We start from the raw sequence: 19661 nt of genomic DNA, 5'->3' as shown, positions 1-19661 counted from the left end.
AAAAAAGTTGGAGAAAAAAAATAAAAAATAAATAAATCAGCAGATAGTGACTCTGCAGGTGTTATTATGTGGGGGTCCACTGTAATTGACAAGCTAGTTGGTAGAAGCATGTGACTTTCTGCTGTTTGCTGGTGGCCAGAGCTAACTAATTCTTACTATCAGCGGTGATGAAGACGTACTTTCTCGAAAAACTCTCTTATGTCCATCATTTGTTCTTTTCCTCACGTTGCTTTTAGTCAGCCCTGTTTTGCTGAGCTTCCGGCTTATAACATGGTGAAGCAACATCTTATCATTGTGAAGCTCATGCCTGTTTACGTAAATATGGAGGCTATAGAGTGAACTTTATGCATGAATTCGCACCGTGAAACAGGAGCTGAGCTCATTCACTTATAGTTGTCATCTGTGGATGAAAATAATGACAATAATAATAATAATAATCATCATCATCACAGTAGAGAGAGTAACAAGGAAGTGACATCTACTGGAAATGTGAGTCTAAAGGCCTCTTTATACTCCTGCGGTCGCACGGCCGACAACGCCCACATTGCATCATGTGACCGACGAATTGCCCCACGCGGCCCCCCTGCGTAGCTTGACGCGCGCACGGGAAAAATAGTTGCTGCGCCTCGAACATCATGAGATCATCTCTCATGATTGGTCCGTTTTAGTCACATGCTGTGATGACGTACTCAGCGTGCCCCTTGGTTCTACATACCATCTACGCCGGCACCTTATTGATCGATTTTGCAGCATAATTAAATCATCTGGTCATCTAAGTCCATTTGTTCTAGCAGACACGGTTCCACGGTCGTTGTTGCTTTGTTCCTTGTTACTGAAAGGAAAGTAAAAACGGCTACCGGAAATGGCCAAAAAAATTAGGAAACTTCACTCTGTGGTGTCCGACCCAATACCCGCCGTAGCGACACCCCCGACTTGGAGGTGAACTGCAGTATATTTTCAAAACTGCGCGCGTGGGTTGCGCTCGAGTATAAAGCCAAACTACGTGAGGGACAGCCGGAGTGACGTCCGCGTGAGTATAAAGAAGCCTTAAAGGATCTCATAGAATAAAGCCATTTGTGATGCAGTCTAGGAATCATATGGAACGCAATTTTCTCCAACCATTTTAGTCACATATGCGCCCAAAATATAATCTCTGCGACTTCAAAAGTATTTGGGAGCACACAGTTAATATGTTGTTAGCCAAAGTCATTGTCATTAACTTCTATGTTGCTCAGGTGTTAATTAAATGTGTTTCACTGTATCTTGAAGGGGAAGAATTCACAGTCACAGTCAATTGAAAAAGACACTTGAAAATTTGAGTCACAACAGAGTGACAGACCGATTTGCCACCCTTAAAAACAGATGGCATTCGTTGATGCTTCCACCCACCAAGTAATTTGCGATTGCAGCTGGTAATTTGATCTTGATTACATTGTTAACTCCTTGAAGGGAAAATATTCTCTGTAATTTTGTGTTAATTGAAAATTATTGGCTTGGCTGACTGTGACACCACTGACCTTTTTTGTATACTGTTTTTTTTCACTGTAACAATGTGTAATTTTTTTAAATTATTTTTTGTGGTTAAGGCTGTAAAACATGATTGTGTACTCTATTAAAATAAACAGACTGAAACAAACACAATACAAATCCAACGGTGACTTTGAAATTTTAACCAGTTGTATTGTTTTAAAATCTGTCCAAAAACATGAAAAGACAAGCAATTTCTCAGTCTGCGATATCATGGGAAAGCTCACAATACTGCAAGAAGTCTCACGGTATTGCAGGAAGGTTCACAGGTGGGGCGAAGAGGCGAAAGCAGGAGAAGTGAAAAAAATATTTTCTTGCTCTTCTTCTTGACTCTTGCTGAGTCTTTCACAATAGGTTTTAGTAGTTTCTGTTCGTTTTCCCACAGGTTTTTGTGAAAAGACAGCTTCAAATCATATATTACCATGCAGTTCTATCCCCATCCATCCAATGTTTACATTCATATATTCTACCTCGAAAACAGCATTATTGCTGCAGCAATAATATATGCTCACAATAACAAAACTGTCCATTGATATATTGTCTGTTCAATAATTTAACAGTAGTTACTGTAGCATCATATGTTTTTATTTATAATATAAGAAATTGGATTCTCCCTACTCACAGCGATTTCTTTGCTTGAGTCTAAAAATTCAAGTGAAGTCATAAACGCAGGAGCACTCATAAAGGCATGAGAATCCTTAGTTTCTTTTCCTCCGCTTAGTGATATTGTAGGATTTTTCTGATGAGCCTCTGTAATATTTTTCATTTGAAATGTGGATATTTGGAGAGGAAAGTATGTCAGATTTATTTTTACATTGATATCGGTATTTGTGCTGGCACGGTGAACGACTGGTTAGCACATCTGCCTCACAGTTCTGAGGAGCAGGGTTCAAGTCCCGGCCTCGCCTGTGTGGAGTTTGCATGTTCTCCCCGTGCCTGGGTTGGTTTTCTCCGGGTACTCCGGTTTCCTCCCACATAGTGGGTAAGTGGTAAAGAAAATGGATGGTTGGATATCTGTATTTGTATCGAATGGATCTATTTCAATATTTAATTCTTGGGACTACTGTAATGTATTGGTGGACGTATATGTTGTAATGGGGAGTCAGAATTGTTATTCGCTCTCTGTGTGATGTTCTTTCACCCACGATTTTCGACTTGAGATAAACACTCACTAGTGTACCACTAGAGTGCTGCTGTTACAATATGCTTAAATAATTCGGTGGATCATCTCATCGAAGGGGAGCGGTGGCCACTCAGCCAATCAGTGTATTTTTTGTGACGTACCCACTTGGTCACGTGGGTTTTGTTCCCGATCGGGTGCGTTTATACCCTTAATGAGGAAATGGAGCACTGTAGTCTGGCTGTAGCAGTCTGGCTGTAGCAGCCTGGCTAAACTGTATGGCTGCGTATAGCCGGCCCAAAACAAAATTTTAAACACAAGGGCTCATTATTGTATACCGAGACAAGACCACGACGATATCAAAGTACTTTTAATTTTGTGATATTGCAGTATCATGAATATCTGGAGTGGCAGAGAAGTATGTTAGAATAATACAGGACATGTACGAGGGCAGCAGAACAGCGGTGAGGTGTGCTGTAGGTGTGACAGACGAATTTAAGGTGGAGGTGGGACTGCATCAGGGATCAGCCCTGAGCCCCTTCCTTTTTGCAGTGGTGATGGATAGGCTGAGAGATGAGGTTAGACTGGAATCCCCATGGACCATGATGTTTTCAGATGACATTATGATCTGCAGTGAAAGTAGGGAGCAGCTGGAGGAACAGTTAGAAAGATGGAGGCATGCACTGGAAAGAAGAGGAATGAAGATTAGCCGAAGTAAGACAGAATATATGTGCATGAATGAGAGGGGTGGTGGGGGAAGAGTGAGGCTACAGTGAGAAGAGATAGCAAAGGTGGAGGTCTTTAAATACTTGGGGTCAACTGTCCAGAGCAATGGGGAGTGTGGTCAGGAAGTGAAGAAACTGGTCCAAGCAGGTTGGAACGGTTGGAGAAAGGTGTCAGGTGTGTTATGTGACAGAAGAGTCTAGGATGAAGGGCAAAGTTTATAAAACAGTGGTGAGGCCAGCCATGATGTACGGATTAGAGACAGTGGCACTGAAGAGACAACAGGAAGCAGAGCTGGAGGTGGCGGAAATGAAGATGTTGAGGTTCGCTCTCGGAGTGACCAGGTTGGATAAAATTAGAAATGAGCTCATCAGAGGGACAGCCAAGGTTCGATGTTTTGGTGACAAAGTTAGAGAGAGCAGACTTCGATGGTTTGGACGCGTCCAGAAGAGAAATAGTGAGTATATTGGTAGAAGGATGATGAGATTGGAACTGCCAGGCAAGAGAGCTAGAGGAAGACCAAAGAGAAGGTTGATGGATGTCGTGAGGGAAGACATGATGGCAGTTGGTGTACGAGAGGAGGATGCAGGAGATAGGCTTACATGGAAAAGGATGATGCGCTGTGGCGACCCCTAACGGGACAAGCCGAAAGGAAAAGATGAAGCAGTATCATGAATATTGTTACATCCCTAAAACCTAGAAATTGTGCCATCACTTTACTGCTTACGACAACTCCAAGGTCTCACAAATTCTCAAGGTAGCTGATGAGTTGCTATATGTACGACCCCAATTCCAATGAAGTTGGGACGGTGTGTTAAACATAAATAAAAACAGAATACAATGATTTGCAAATCATGTTCAACCTATATTTAATTGAATACACTACAAAGACAAGATATTTAATGTTCAAACTGATAAAACTGTATTGTTTTTAGAAAATAATCATGAATGTAGAATTTTATGCCTCCAACACTTTCCAAAAAAGCTGGGACAGGTGGCAAAAAAGACTGAGAAAGTTGAGGAAAGCTCATCAAACACCTGTTTGGAACATCCCACAGGTGAACAGGCTAATTGGGAACAGGTGGGTGCCATGATTGGGTATAAAAGGAGCTTCCCTGAATTGCTCAGTCATTCACAAGCAAAGATGGGGCGAGGTTCACCTCTTTGTGAACAAGTGTGTGAGAAAATAGTCAAACAGTTTAAGGACAATGTTCCTCAATGTACAATTGCAATTAATTTAGGGATTTCGTCATCTACGGTGGAAAAGTGTTCCGTGGTCCGACGAGTCCACATTTCAAATTGTTTTTGGAAATTGTGGACGTCGTGTCCTCTGCGCCAAAGAGGAAAAGAACCATCCACTGTTATGGACGCAAAGTTCAAAAGCCAGCATCTGTGATGGTATGGGGCTGTGTTAGTGCCAATGGCATGGGTAACTTACACATCTGTGAAGGCACCATTAATGCTGAAAGGTACATACAGGTTTTGGAGGAACATATGCTGCCATCCAAGCAACGTCTTTTTCATGGACGCCCCTGCTTATTTCAGCAAGACAATGCCAAGCCACATTCTGCACGTGTTACAACAGCGTGGCTTCGTCGTAAAAGAGTGTGGGTACTAGACTGGCCTGCCTTCAGTCCAGACCTGTCTCCCATTGAAAATGTGTGGCGCATTATGAAGCGTAAAATACGACAACAGAGACCCCGGACTGTTGAACAGCTGAAGCTGTACATCAAGCAAGAATGGAAAAGAAAACACAGCTTCAACAATTAGTGTCCTCAGTTCCCAAACGTCTATTGAATGTTGTTAAAAGAAAAGGTAATGTAACACAGTGGTAAACATGACCATGTCCCAGCTTTTTTGGAACGTGTTGCAGCCATAAAATTCTAAGGTAATGATTATTTTCTAAAAACAATAAAGTTGATCAGTTTGAACATTAAATATCTTGTCTCTGTAGTGTGTTCAATTAAATATAGGTTGAACATGATTTGCAAATCATTGTATTCTGTTTGGCGGCACGGTGGACGACTGGTTACAGCGTCTGCTTCACAGTTCTGAGGACCGGGGTTCAATCCACGGCCCCGCCTGTGTGGAGTTTGCATGTTCTCCACGTGCCTGCGTGGGTTTTCTCCGGGCACTCCGGTTTCCTCCCACATCCCAAAAACATGCATGGTAGGTTAATTGACAACTCTAAATTGCCCGTAGGTGTGAATGTGAGTCCGAATGGTTGTATGTTTGTATGTGCCCTGCGATCGGCTGGCAACCAGTTCAGGTGTACCCTGCCTCCTGCCCGATGATGGCTGGGATGGGCTCCAGCACGCCCGCGACCCTAGTGGGGAGAAACAGCTCAGAAAATGGATGGATGTATTCTGTTTTTATTTATGTTTAACACAATGTCCCAACTTCATTGGAATTGGGGTTGTATTAAATATTGTGAACTTTTGCATTTGATTTCTCTGTCCATTTGTATGAATGTATTTTGCTTTGCCAGGTGATGGATGAGTCTGAGGCCTGTTCACTGCCTGGTGGCCTGGCCAGTGTGAAGAAACAATTTGAAAACCAGGACTTTGCCTCATCGTCTTCCCAGTCCAGCAGCAACCAATTCCATTTACAACAGAGATCTGTGCAGGTGAGAATGAGAACAGTTGTTGTCATTGTTGATGAACCCAAGGTTATGCAGTTGACCCTTTTCAAAATACATCAGACTATCTCCGCTCTGTATTCAGACCGACTTGCTAAGCAAGCTATGTAGTTATACAGCGATTGTCATTTCTATTGTTGCTGTAGTAATGCACTGATATAAACAATGGCAGAGGCAGTCAGTTTTATGCGATGAAAATAACCTGTAACCGAAAAACCCAGGTGCCTGTTCTCCAGTGCACATTTGCTAGCATATACCACTCTAGGCAATGTAATCAACAATGATAAATGTTTCTGACAAGAATGTCCACAGCAGTTTTTCAAGTCCATGGAACTGCTTAAGAGTAGCAGCAGTTTCATGTTGTTGTAAAGTGGGTGAACATTATCCAAGAAGACAAGTGGAAAGACGCTCTGTTGTTAGCCCTTATCCTGGTTAGCAAGCTGGTGCCCTTCCTCTTCTCTCAGTCTGTGTGTTTTCGTGATCTTGTCTGCTTTCCTGATTCCGTCTCCCACTGTTTTAAGTAAACCACTATTCTTGGAGCTAAATTCCATTTAACCACACATTTGTTTAAGGGAGTGGAATTAGCAACCGTCTACTAATTACTACTACCAGGTACTTCACCTTTTGTTATTAATTTGTTGAGAATTTATTGCATTAGTAAATATAGGTATTGAAAGTGACATGTCTCCGTTAAAAGGTTCTCCTTGAGACATGGAAGTGATATGATGCCATTGTCATTTGTCAATCAAAGAGGTCATCATCAACGTGGATCATCAATTCTTCGCAACTGTGCATACAGCAAATGCCAGAACATGTTACATCTGCTTCTGCTTGATCCCAGCGAAGCAAGGTCAAATCTGGCCCTCCATTCACTCTCCCCCATTTGTTCATTGAGACGGAAAGCTGAGTGGATGAATTGAGTGTGAAAGACCTTGCTGAATGCTAAATTTTACATTGAGGTGTGTGCAAGAAATGTCTGTGTCTATTTCATCGACTCAATGCTCTCGCGCCTCAACAGAAGGCACTCTCCAGTCAGATTTCCCTCACTGATGTTTTACCCAGGATCCATGCCATGTTTTATAGCTTGTTGAACATTCAAGAAGATATTATAATCCCAATATAAGTGGTTTCAGAAGCAGAGGCTGTTTCTTTTGTGTTAACAGCAAAGGAGACAAGCTCTAATACTACAATATACGACTTGCTTACACATTTCATTTGGAAGAACTGGCTAATGCATTTTCTATAAACAAATCTTTTGAGTGTAATTCCAACTCTGCTGTGCAGCAATACATCCACTCACGATTAAGGGCTTTTGTTAATCTTTATGAAAATTACTTTACAGCTGTTTCAGCTTTCAGCAACTATGTGGTGATCTGAATGAGGTTTATACACATGCATGTGGACCTGAACTCATCAGCTACACATTTGGTACAATTTGATGACAACCAATACAAAAACTTCATCAAAATAACAATAATGTAACCAAAGACCACAGTCAGTCAGTTAAATTAGTCTTACTTAGCATTCACATCACTGCAAAATCATACTGGATATCATTCCGATTGTACCAAATAAAATGTCCACTAAGTGTATGTGAATGTTGAGAGTGCCAGAGGGATTGAGTGTATTTTTCTCATTTGGAAGGAGGTGTCCCGTTCCTCCGAGGTGACGGTGAGAAGCAGTGTCAGAGAAGCCAATCCCTCCACAAGCATCTTTCAGAATCAGCAAGAGGTACCGTAATTTCTCGTGTATAATGCGCACCCCGAAAAGTTGACCTCAAAATTCTGGATGTATGTATAATGCATTTTTACAATGCCTGATTTTGCTTCTACCCATATGATCAAAACATGAAGTATTTTTTCAAAGAATTATTCTGAAGTTAAGCACTTTATTTGAACATGTAATACTTTTTATATTTACTTGATCTTATTTTGAAATTCACAGCCTTACTTTTATTTAGTAAATGAGAAACACACGGTTGTGCTCATATGTTTGATTACCCAGGCAGAATTTGTAAAATGGGTACAATTCCTTAAATAAAACATGAAGGGCTGGGTGAAACATATTACTTTTTTTTATAATGGGATTCAAATTAGCGGCACGGTGGACGACTGGTTAGAGCGTCAGCCTCACAGTTCTGAGGACCGGGGTTCAATCCCCTGCCCCGCCTGTGTGGAGTTTGCACGTTCTCCCCGTGCCTGTGTGGGTTTTCTCCGGGCACTCCGGTTCCTCCCACATTCCAAAAACATGCATGGTAGGTTAATTGAAAAATCTAAATTTCCCGTAGGTGTGACTGTGAGTGCGAATGGTTGTTTGTTTGTATGTGCCCTGCGATTGGCTGGCAACCAGTTCAGGGTGTACCCCGCCTCCTGCCCGATGATAGCTGGGATAGGCTCCAGCATGCCCGCGACCCTAGTGAGGAGAAGCGGCTCAGAAAATGGATGGATGGATGGATGGATGGATAGGATTCAAATTAAACTGCCAAGCATTTCAGAAAAGCATTATCATTAAACAAAACATAACCATAAAGAAATGAATAATGGTTATTGTTCATCCATCCAGCCATCCATTTTCTGAGCTGCTTATCCTCACAAGGGTCGAGGGAGTGCTGGAGCCTATCTCAGCTATCTTCGGGCAGGAGACGGGGTACACCCTGAACTGGTTCCCAGCTAATCGCAGGGGACACAAACAACCATTTGCACTCACATTCACACCTATGGGCAATTTAGAGTCTTCAATTAACCTACCATGCATGTTTTTGGGATGTGGGAGGAAACCGGAGTTCCCGGAGAGAACCCACGCAGGAACGGGGAGAACATGCAAACCCCACACAGGCGGGGTTGGGGATTGAATCCCGGTCCTCAAAACTGTGAGGCAGACCCTCTAACCAGTCTGTACATACAGTATATGCAGCCATACATACCCCTGTCATATTGGAATGAAAGTGTAGGGTACACCTTTTTCATAACCTCTAGGTGGCGGCATATTAGAATGAAAGTGTACACCTTTCTCATAACCTCTAGGTAGCGGTGACATTGGAATGAAAGTGTACAGGTTTTTCGTAACTTCTAGATGGCAGCATACATTTATAAAATTGATTGTTTTTCTCCATTTCCCCCTATACCTATGTATAATGCGCACTATTGACTTTTGACAATTCTTTGGGGGAATAAATGCGCATTATACACGATAAATTATGGTACTTGGGTTGCACGTCACACCCATAAGATTCTGGACTTTCTGCTCCATGATGTGTCCTGAATAATACAAGCATACTAAGCAGTTTTCATGGCGTAGATAAAAAATGTGTGACTATGAGCATACTAATGATTTGCCTTCTTTTTGTAGGTGATCCATGATGAGAGAGTCCACCATAACAATGTAACCACCAGTCACGGAACTTACAATGAAACAGGTTAGTGCTCCCTGTGTCTTCTATATTATAGTATGCATGTTTCATACCCTGCATATTAATAATATAGCTAGCCATTCGGATGATTGTCTGTTCAATGCACAGCAAAAAAAATCATAAGGGAAAGTGTAGATGATAACATTTTAGAAAGAGGAAACTGAGTAATTGCAGCCGTGTCGCTACAGAAAATGAGAAATACTCGGGTTTGTAATGAAATGATTTATTTCGCTTTCCATTCCCCTCACTGTGAAGGACTTAATGAGGCAGCCTTTTTCTTGTGTCTTTTTCAGTTATGCTCACTGGTGGAGAGGAGCTACCGAAGGTTTCCACCCAGGCGTTGAAGCAGCAGTATGAAAAGAACATTGAGGAAGCCACACCCCCCAATGAAATAAAGGTATTGATTGAGTTTATCAAAATAGATCGTAGTTTTATGTCATATGACTAGAATATTAGGCCACATGAAATAATAAAATATGCTGTAACTTCCAACCTGTTCAACGGTGAACTGAACATAGACTTGACATTTAATCCTATTGTGAATACATTGTGAATTTGTTGACATTACTGGTTTTTGGAAATACAATGCAACCTTACTTTAACGTCTCCTCTTGCCATGCCCACTTATGAATTACCTAGGTCGATATGGATTTTAACCAGTTTCAGTGGATGCCAGTAAGCCAGTTGTCCAAAGCTTCAACAATGACCAGCCACCAAAGCTCCTCCTCTGTAAAGACCACTGCCACATGTGCAGTGTCATCAGTGACTCATGAAACAGAAGAGTATTTTCCTCCTCCTCCTCCTCCTCCTATGAATCTGCTTGAGGTACCTCAGGAAACCCATGAGAGCAGTGCCCAGCCCCACAGGCAAGACCCCCAATATAAAAGCAATGTTAACAAGGAGCAGTACTTTAAAAACAAGAGCAGGGCTGAACTAAAGCGCATCTACAAGCATATTCATCCAGAAGTTCGTAAGAACCTTGAAGAAGACTACCTAAGTCCCCTTACTGAGTCAGAACAGACTCAGCAAATGGTGGGGGATGTCCAGCAGACATGCTTTATGTTTGAAAATGAGGGCTCGAGTAGGAGTACGAGCCCTGATCGAGAATCTTTGGAGTGGGATGAAATCCTTAGAGGAGAAGTGCAATCTCGGCGCTGGATGTTTGAAAACAAGCCATTGGACACGATAAAAGATGACACGCCTGATGAGAATGAGGTTAAGAATATTGCACAGCAAGAAATCATTGCTGGTAAGGATGTAAGATACACAGCATGGATGTTTGAGACTCAGCCCATGGATGTTTTGGGGAGTGAGACACTTGCTTCTTCAGAGCAGATACAAAAGGTGACTGATCTTGCAAGAGGTGATGTCCGGACTGCTACTTGGCTCTTTGAGACGCAGCCACTAGACTATCTGAATAAGATCTATCAAGAAGATGAACAGGACACTGTTATCACAAAAGACATCACTGGAGGAGATGTGAAAACTGCCAGGTATCTCTTTGAGACCCAGCATCTAGATTCACTGGGGAAAACAGAAACGATTGAGGAAAGCAATTTTCTTAGCCTAAAGTCTGAGCTAGAGGAGGTTAAAGGGGATGTGAAGACAACCACTCGCATGTTTGAGACTCTGCCCATGTGTGTCATCAGGGGGGATTCGGGAGAGATGCTAGAGATCACAACCATTCGCAGGGAGGAGACTGAGAAAGGAGACGTAAAGACATCACGCTGGATGTTTGAAACCCAACCCCTCGATACTATCAACAAAGACCTTGCTAATGTAAAGATTATATGTGGTATTTCCATGGAGGACAACATTCAAGGGGGGGTCAATAAGGGTAGATGGCTTTTTGAGACAAAGACTCTAGACACCATCAAGGATGAGGAATGGGAGACCACCAGGAAAAAAAGGGAAGAGATCATCGGCGCTGATGTAAAAAAACACTGCCTGGTTTTTGAGACTCAGCCTATGGATATGTTGAAAGATAATGCCAATGCTCGATCTTTGGCCTGTGAGGAGATTGTTGGAGGTGATGTGCAATCAGCAAAGCACCTGTTTGAAACGGTGCCCATGGAAAATCTCAAGGATCTAATTGACGTGGGGAAACTTCAGAAAATGGTAGCAGCTGAAGAAGAAAAGGGCGATGTGAGGCATCAAAAGTGGGTTTTTGAAAGCCAACCTTTAGCGAATATAAGAGAAGAGAAAAAAGAAGTGATGCGAACTGTGAACATTGAAGCTCTAGACAAAGGTGATGTGACAAACTGTAAGGAAAAATTTGAAAGTATGGATTTAAGTAAATGTGAAGGAACGCAGAAAATTCAAGTTGAGGGTGTGACAAGTGGATCTGTGGAATCTAACCGAGTTCTTTTTGAATCTACACCTCTTTATGCGATGCAAGACAGCTCTGGCCATTACCATGAGGTGAGAACTGTAAGGCGGGAGGAGATTGTCAAGGGAGACGTGCATAGTTGTCGATGGATGTTTGAAACACGGCCTATTGATGAGTTTGATGAAAGCCTTAAAAAGTTTCAGATCATAAAAGGTATATCTAAACAAGAAATTGAGTCAGGGGATGTTAAGACGGCCAAGTGGCTGTTTGAAACGCAGCAGCTTGATGCCATTAAACATGTTGATAGTGAAGAAAAGGAGACTAAAGAGGAGACTGAAATTGAAAGAGGGGATGTTAAGACTTGCAGGTGGCTATTTGAAACACAACCAATGGATGTCTTATATGAGAAGGTTGAAAAGAGTGAGGTAAATGTTGAGCAAGTGCAGAAAGGTGATGTCAAAACGTGCACTTGGCTCTTTGAAACTCAGAGTCTTGACAACATACGCGACCATACAGAGTCAGAGTCTGAGACCATTTTAAAGACCTGCACTGTGAAACAAAAAGACATACAAGGAAAAGATGTGCGGCTGGCTCGCTTTCTTTTTGAGACAGAGAATCTTGAAAACCTAACCGGTGAGGACAGTAGTTCTTTTAAAAGGGTCACAGAAATCGACATTCAGTCAGGTGATGTTTCCAGGATGAAGTACATTTTTGAGAATCGCTCATCAGACATAATGAGCTCCACCTCCGAGGAAACAATGCAGCTGTTAAAGATGCAGCAGGCTGAGGACATCCAGAGGGGCAATGTGGTCAATTGCACCTGGATGTTTGAAAACCACCCTATTGATACAATCCATGATGAATCCAAAGAGGATAGAGAAATTCGAACGGTCACTGATGTTCAAGGGGGTGATGTTGACAAAGGCCGTTTCACTTTTGAGACGTTCTCCCTGGATCAAATTAAAGATGAGTCCACTGAGTCTGATATTTCAAAACTCACAGGTATTTTTAGAAATGATTTAGAGAAAGGGGATGTCAAAAATTACACCATGATGTTCGAGACCCAACCTCTGTATGCTATCCGTGACAAAGAGGGCTGTTACCATGAAGTCACGACAGTCACCAAAGAAGAGATAATGAGAGGAGATGTGGTGGGTTCCAGGTGGCTGTTTGAGACCAAACCTCTAGATTCTATTAGAGACTCAGAGGAGGTGTATGTTATAAAAGCTGTTACTGAAGAAGGAATCAACAAAGGAGATGTTAGCTCGGCCAGATGGAGGTTTGAAACACAACCTCTAGATGAAATTACAGAGGAAATAAAAGTTAAGTCCAAAACAGTTGCAGATATCCAAGGTGGTGATGTGAGGACAAACAAGCAGCGATTCGAGGCAGATGAGACATCACAAAAATACATTCGAACGGTCAGTGTGAGTGAAATCCAAAAGGGAGATGTCAGATCAGCTACGTGGATGTTTGAAACCCATGCAATTGATGAGATTGGTGGCGAACGAGCAGAGTATGATGGTATGGAGAGAGTGACAAAGGAGGAAGTGATGAAAGGGGATGTTAAACAGTCTGTGTGGCTCTTTGAGAAGCAGCCACTCGACAGCATCAAAAAGATGGAGGACACAGAGGTTTTGATTGACAGGGAAGAAATCCCACAGGGGGATGTAAAGACAACAACATGGCTCTTTGAAACGACACCTTTCCATGAATTCAATGAGAGGACTGTGGAAAAAAGCGACATTGTAGGTAAAAGCATTAAAGAGACACTTGAGGAACTTTACTGTCAGAAAATGGTCAATTCACAAGGTATCCTCATTGAGGCAGATGAAATTGGCGACGTTCGCATGGCCAAGTACAAACTGATGAACCAGGAGACTCCCCAAATCCAAAGAGAAGAGATTATCCGTGGGGACCTGAGCAACATCATGTTGAACCTCTTGAATCGTAGGGAGACCACTGAGAGGGCGATAACTATTGACATTGAAGAGCGGGGCAATATCAACACCACAGTAGAGCAACTGTTCAACCAAGAGAGAGGCAGCAATATTGAGAAAGAAGAAATCCTCCATGGGGACATTCAGGAGGCCATGAAAAATTTGCTTAGAAATGAGAGTTCTTCCAAACGTGGCATTCTGATTCAAGAGGATGAAAAGGGAGACGTGAGGATGACAATATATTCCTTGTTGAATAAAGGGGAAAGAGCATGCATGGAGAAAGAGGATATAATTCAAGGGAATGTCAGTAAAACCCTTCATCGCCTTCTCTCCAACTCGGGGGCAGAGGACTCTAAAAAGATAAGGGTAGGAGACATAGAAAGGGGTAATGTAAGCTTTTACACCACGTGCATTGAGTCTGGAGCCTTGGACTATTTGAAGCAACTTCAATATGGAACAGATGAAACTGCACAAGCTGTAGAAAAGGACTGCATTATTGGTGGCGATATTGAGGAAACAAAAATCTTGCTTAGGAAGAATCAGCAGGAGATAGGCCGCACAGTGGCAAAAGATGATATAGTTCCTGGTGATGTATGCAGCATTGTTCAAGTCTTTATGACAGAGCCCACTGTGACTTACAGAAACCTGGAGAAACAAGACATTGTAAAAGGTGACCTTAGTGCAGCCTTGGATTCACTGAGCCAAGCCATCAATCAGAAAGCGGCAATAGAGAAAGAGCAGGTGGTGAAAGGAGACATACCCATGACTTTAAGATCTCTGGAGAAGGCTCAGTATCAGCCCAAAGAAATGGAAAAGCCAGAAATAATCAGAGGAGACATTAGAAGTGCTCTTGAGTCACTTGAGAAGTCTGCAACTACAAAAATGGAAGCTACTATTGAAGATTTAGTACCAGGTGATATCAAAGGAACCCTAAAGTCCCTGCAGGAGGCCAAAGATGCTGTTAAGGAAGTTGAAAGAGAGGAGATTGTCAAAGGAGACATCCACATTGCTATGCATAGTTTACATGAGGCATCCAGTGAGAAAAAGACACATCAGCATCAAGTGAGTGAACAAGGGGATGTTAAGGCAACCATTCAGCTCCTCCTTGAGCCAACAACCAGCCCAAGAATGCAGCGCCGGGGGAGCATTGAAGGAAATGTGAAAACATCCATAAAATCACTCTATGAAGGACAAGAAACAACTTTCGTGGAAAAAGAGGAAGTATTAAAAGGGGATGTTCAAGGCGCGATAAAGTGCCTGATGCAAAAAAAACAGTATTCAAAGCCAAAGCGCATGCAATCAAAAGTAAGGGCTCCGCAGAAAAATCCACTTACTGTAAATCAAGTGACACATGAGCAATTACTTGAAGAAAAGCAGAAGACCATAACAGGCAGTTCAGACAGTGCTGTGAAAAAACTCTTTCAAAGCTGTGAGTCGCAAAAGCACAATGAAAGCAAACTGATGAAAACACAGGTAATTACCAACGAGGCATCTATGACTGTATCCAAAACAGACAATACTGCTGGGGCCTTTCAAAAAAAGAGCATAAAAGAGGAAAAGCCCAAAGTGCTGCCCCCACAGAAAACACAATCCTCTAAGCCCATTATGATAAAGACTAAGCAAACATCTAATTATGAGCAAGCAAAAGCTAAAACAGCTGACATGAATACAATAAAATCAGTGCACAGCTCATTGCAGACAAATATTTCAAACAAGCAAATATGTGAAACAAAGACAGTCCAACACGTACAGATGACCGTCGTGCAGGAAACGGCCTCTCATAAAGAAAATGTCACAATAACTGAGCATACAGCTAAAAAGCAGATGGAGAATCAGGCTTTCAGACAAAAGCAAAGCTTAAAAAACTTGAAAAGTGACTCTCACAATCTCGACATGGTGACGCGGGGCGTGATCAAAAAGGGTAAGCCAGAACTTCACTTCCCTCCACCTCCCTTATCACCACCTCCTTCCTCTGAGTCTGAGCTTTCCCTTCCTCCACCACCATCTCCATTGCTGGAAAACCCAACATCTTGCTTGTCTCAACCTCCCGTCGCAGCGCAGGAAAGTGACCTTCCACCACCACCGCCGCCGCCTCCTGTTGAAAGTGGAAAATTAGAGCCAGAATTTTTTCCACCTCCTTCTCCAACCTCTTGCTCTGGACAAGATTTCCTTCCTCCCCCACCTTCACAGGAAGAACTTAATGCAATGCCTTTGCCTCCTGGCACAAATCTAGGGAAGTCCATTGGTAAGCCTTTGTTTAAAGTGCCCAAACAACCAGAGGCACAAAGACCTGCACCTGTTAAACCAAAATGGCAAAGAAACATGCAGAATCTATTGCAACGTCCCACTCAGCTCCACCTTGACCAAGAAAAAACAACAATAGCACCCTTCAGAAATGTCAAAGTTCAGGAAGGTATAACAGAAGCAAGCGAGCAGAAAGCACACAAGATAATTCATTCAGACACAAAAATACCAAACCTTCCTTCTGCTAAACTGATCCAAAAAGCAAGCCCACAGCCACCCCAAAAAATATTTCTTCCCCCCATGAAGTTGCCTCTGCCCCCTGAACCTGCTCCTGCACCACAGCCGAGGCCGTACGCTCACAAATTTAAAACCCCTCTCATGCTTGCAGAGGAAAAATACCGTCAGCAGAGAATGGAGAATGAGGAAACAGGGACAAGTACAGTCACAACTTCCACCTCGCCTCCATTAAATACACAACCCACCCCGTATGTTGACAGTCTGCAGCTTTCCACATTAAATGGGACTGAAAAAGTAGAGACCACAGAAGCAGCAAAAGTAAATGTACAAGTTCCCAAAGAAGAAACTTCAGTACAACACATAACCACCAAGAAAATCCCATCTCAGATTCCTTTGAGCAAGCCCTTGACCTCTGTGGCAAGTAAGAAAGTAGCTCCAGGATGTTCCAATTTAGATAGCCAGCAACTTTCGACCAAGATCTCCTCAGGTAAATTACTCTCTTCAAAAGTCAGCGTAAAAAATCAACCAGCGCCCGTGCTCAAGACTCAACCTTTTTCTGTATCCCAGTTAGAACATGAAACCTCTAATGTAGCAGTCCAGTCATGCACAAATGTCGTCACGTCTTCAGTCACTGAGGAGCAGCAAATTATTAAGAAGTCCAAGGCCAGTAATATCGCTGTCACACACAGTGATCTATCTCAAGAAAATATACATGTCCAAGGGCAGGTTGCACCCATGCGGGAAGCAAAGGATGTAAAAAATGTCAATGAGGTTTTGACAAAAGAAGGAAAAATGCCCTCCTCTCAGCCCACAAAAATTCCCAAGGTAACTCCAAGTTTCAAGGTGAGAACCTTTAAGATGCCAGCTCAGAAAAAAGATGAGAAAGATGACACATTAGGACAAATAGAGGCAAAGAAAAGTGAAACGCACTTCCAGCAGCAGATAAGCAACGTGTCACTGAGGAGTGAAGCAAAATTGACTCAGGAAAGAAACCAGGTGACATCATCAATAACAGAAGTTCAAGTGAGAGAGACAAAAAATCAGGTGCCCATTAAGAAAGAAAGTCACATGATTTCTGGGAAACCCGTGCATATGAACGAAACCAAAGAAACCCAGCCGCCAACAGTCACTGTTTTAATGGCCAAGAAGGCTAAGACGTCGTCTGTGTCACAGGTTCAGCAGAGCATGAGGGCACAGCAGGTCCAAAGACAACAGGAAATGGTTGTGACTGAGAGGGTGGTCCAGCATAGCTCTCAGAGGCAAGAAGCTGCTCATATGCATCAAAAGCAAATAAAGCAAGAACCGGCAGAAGCAAGCAAAACGCAGACAACATCGGGAAAGTCAAAAAGTGACATGTCTGTTCAAATCACTTGTATGGACCAGGCCCATTCAGAGGAAATGCCACAATTAGAGAAATGTCATGCAATGCAGAAGCTGCTCACTCAAATGAAAGAGTTTGAGGGCACACCAAGCAAGATCGACCCCACCACTGTCAGCAGGATTATAAGTGATCTCCCTGACTGGCTGGTTGGCTCAGATGAGAGAAATAATTTATGTGGACTTGCAAAACAGTCAAATAAGAAAAAGTTGAAAGAGATGGTGGTTTATTTGAAGAATATTATTCAAGTTAAGCACACAAATCTGGCGGAGAAACTGACAGCTGTGGAAATGAAAGAGAAAGCGTTCCCTTCCCCACCACCCCCAGTGGCTCCAAAACCAGATCAGGTCTTAAGTGGTGTGACTACAAAGTTATCAAAAATCAGCATTGGTTCATCTAAAACGGAAAAGAAGGGGTCTGAAGAAAAAAAGTCACTGCACGAAAGCAAAGTGCAACATGAGCTGAGTGAGGCAGCACATCAGAGAGTCCACTCCCCATTGGCAAGCATCCGCACTCCCTCTCCCACCTTCATTAGCATTGAATCTAGAAGGATAGAGTCACCGCTCAGAGGCACCCCGTCACCACCGCCTTACAAGTCTGTCGGAACGCCTCCGCCTCCAACTCGTAAGCAGTACACTGCCACATCTACCTTCCGGGCCACGCCATCTCCCACCATGAACCGCTCTGAGAAGCTGATGAAATTGAAAGACACTACCTCAAAGGTTTCTTGCAACCCCACCCCTCCTCCTCCTTTGGCGACACCAGAGTTGTTTGTGGATGCCGGAGAGCAATCATCTCAGTGTATCGTACAGGATACTCCCACAGTGAGAAATGAGCAGGTATTGGTGAATGTGGCAGAAGTGGGCGACTCCATGATGACAGTCAGAGACAAAAAGTGTTTCTTTGAGGAGGCCCAGAAAGGAGAAGAAAACAAGTCATACCTTCGGAAGGATCCAATTCATATCCCTGAACGCCTTGAAGCTGATACTGAGGAGAGTGCTCAGGTTTTGACTGCAGACATCCTGAAAGAGGACCTCCCTAGAGTGGACATGACAAAGCTGGTAAATAAATTTGAGTCTCCACAAGCAACCGTCTACTCCAGGAAAGAGCCAATTGCGATCACAGAGAGGCTAGGTAGTGACACTGAGGATGCAGAGCCCAACCCACACACCCCGCGAATAGAAGAAATGTCAACATTCAACGTCAAAGCGATAAAGAATGTGTTTGAAAGTGGCGAGCACAGTTCTCAGGCAGCCCGAGACCTACGAGAACAAATTGAAAAAAGAGAAGCAGACTTTTCCCACTCTAAGCCAGTGGACCAGTCTGAAATTTCCTCACTTGCTGAGGGGTTATGCAGCATTGATGATTTTGGGAACATCATGAGGAGTGAGGTGTATTGTGGGAGCTCTGTGACCCGTGGCAATCCTCCATCCTATGCTGATGTGGTGAGAGGCAGAGTTCCAACAGTTGCTGTGCCCTCTGATGCCTCTACCGAGGAGCTACTGAGAAACTTGCAGCAGTCTTGGGCTGAAAGCCAAGGAAGCTTACAGAATGTGGGCTTCAGAGTCATGGAGCAGAGGAGTTCACAGATTGTCACACATCAGCAGGAGACTGTCGTGATGGGTAAACCGAGCATTGCAGCATGAGGAGACTAAACAGGCATGATGGTGTGTTTTGGTTGTGACATTTTAATTCATTGTGTAAAAAGAAAACATTTAATCAACCCTGCTTAACCCTGCCTATTGTTGTCGTGTCTATTTTGTTGTTTGGAGCAGTTTGCAGGTGCAGTGACACAAGCAGTTTCACACCTAGTATTCACAGCTCACATATTTTTCTGTTTGTTCATGCCACTTTGATGTGATTCTAGCAATGATACTAACATATTGAACTCCTATTTCTCACACTGAGTTGTGTTATTTGTTTCATTGTCTCCAATGAGAAGCAAGCAATCAATGTGTTTTAATCAGTGGTGAGCGGGCCATTTAGTACGCAGGCCAGCAGTGGGGACTTATGTTACATGCACCAGCAATGACTGCTCAGCGCATTGCATTTTCACAGTCATAGTAATGGAACTCCTCATCCTGTATTAAAGAGTAGTGTTGACAGCTCTTCAAAA

General features: G+C 43.0%; 1 protein-coding gene across 7 annotated transcripts in view; it reads left to right on the top strand.

Moving 5' to 3' along the window:
- Positions 1–19661, top strand: part of xirp2a (xin actin binding repeat containing 2a) — an 85793-nt gene that overhangs the window by 64139 nt on the left and 1993 nt on the right. For 5 of the 7 annotated variants that reach the window (XM_061796825.1, XM_061796863.1, XM_061796872.1 and 2 more), the window contains 5 exons: positions 5859–5996; positions 7653–7739; positions 9357–9423; positions 9711–9814; positions 10057–19168. In XM_061796825.1, the coding sequence (XP_061652809.1) occupies positions 5859–5996; positions 7653–7739; positions 9357–9423; positions 9711–9814; positions 10057–19168 (9508 nt within the window). Of the gene's footprint in view, positions 1–5858; positions 5997–7652; positions 7740–9356; positions 9424–9710; positions 9815–10056; positions 19213–19661 lie in introns of all 7 variants that reach the window. The other 2 variants (XM_061796835.1, XM_061796845.1) reach the window with 2 other exon arrangements.

This window comes from Phyllopteryx taeniolatus, chromosome 1 (genome assembly GCF_024500385.1).
Source record: "Phyllopteryx taeniolatus isolate TA_2022b chromosome 1, UOR_Ptae_1.2, whole genome shotgun sequence".
In the NCBI taxonomy this organism is placed as follows: Eukaryota; Metazoa; Chordata; class Actinopteri; order Syngnathiformes; family Syngnathidae; genus Phyllopteryx; species Phyllopteryx taeniolatus.
Note: the sequence above shows the minus strand (reverse complement) of the source record. Positions and strands in the feature narration are given on the sequence as shown.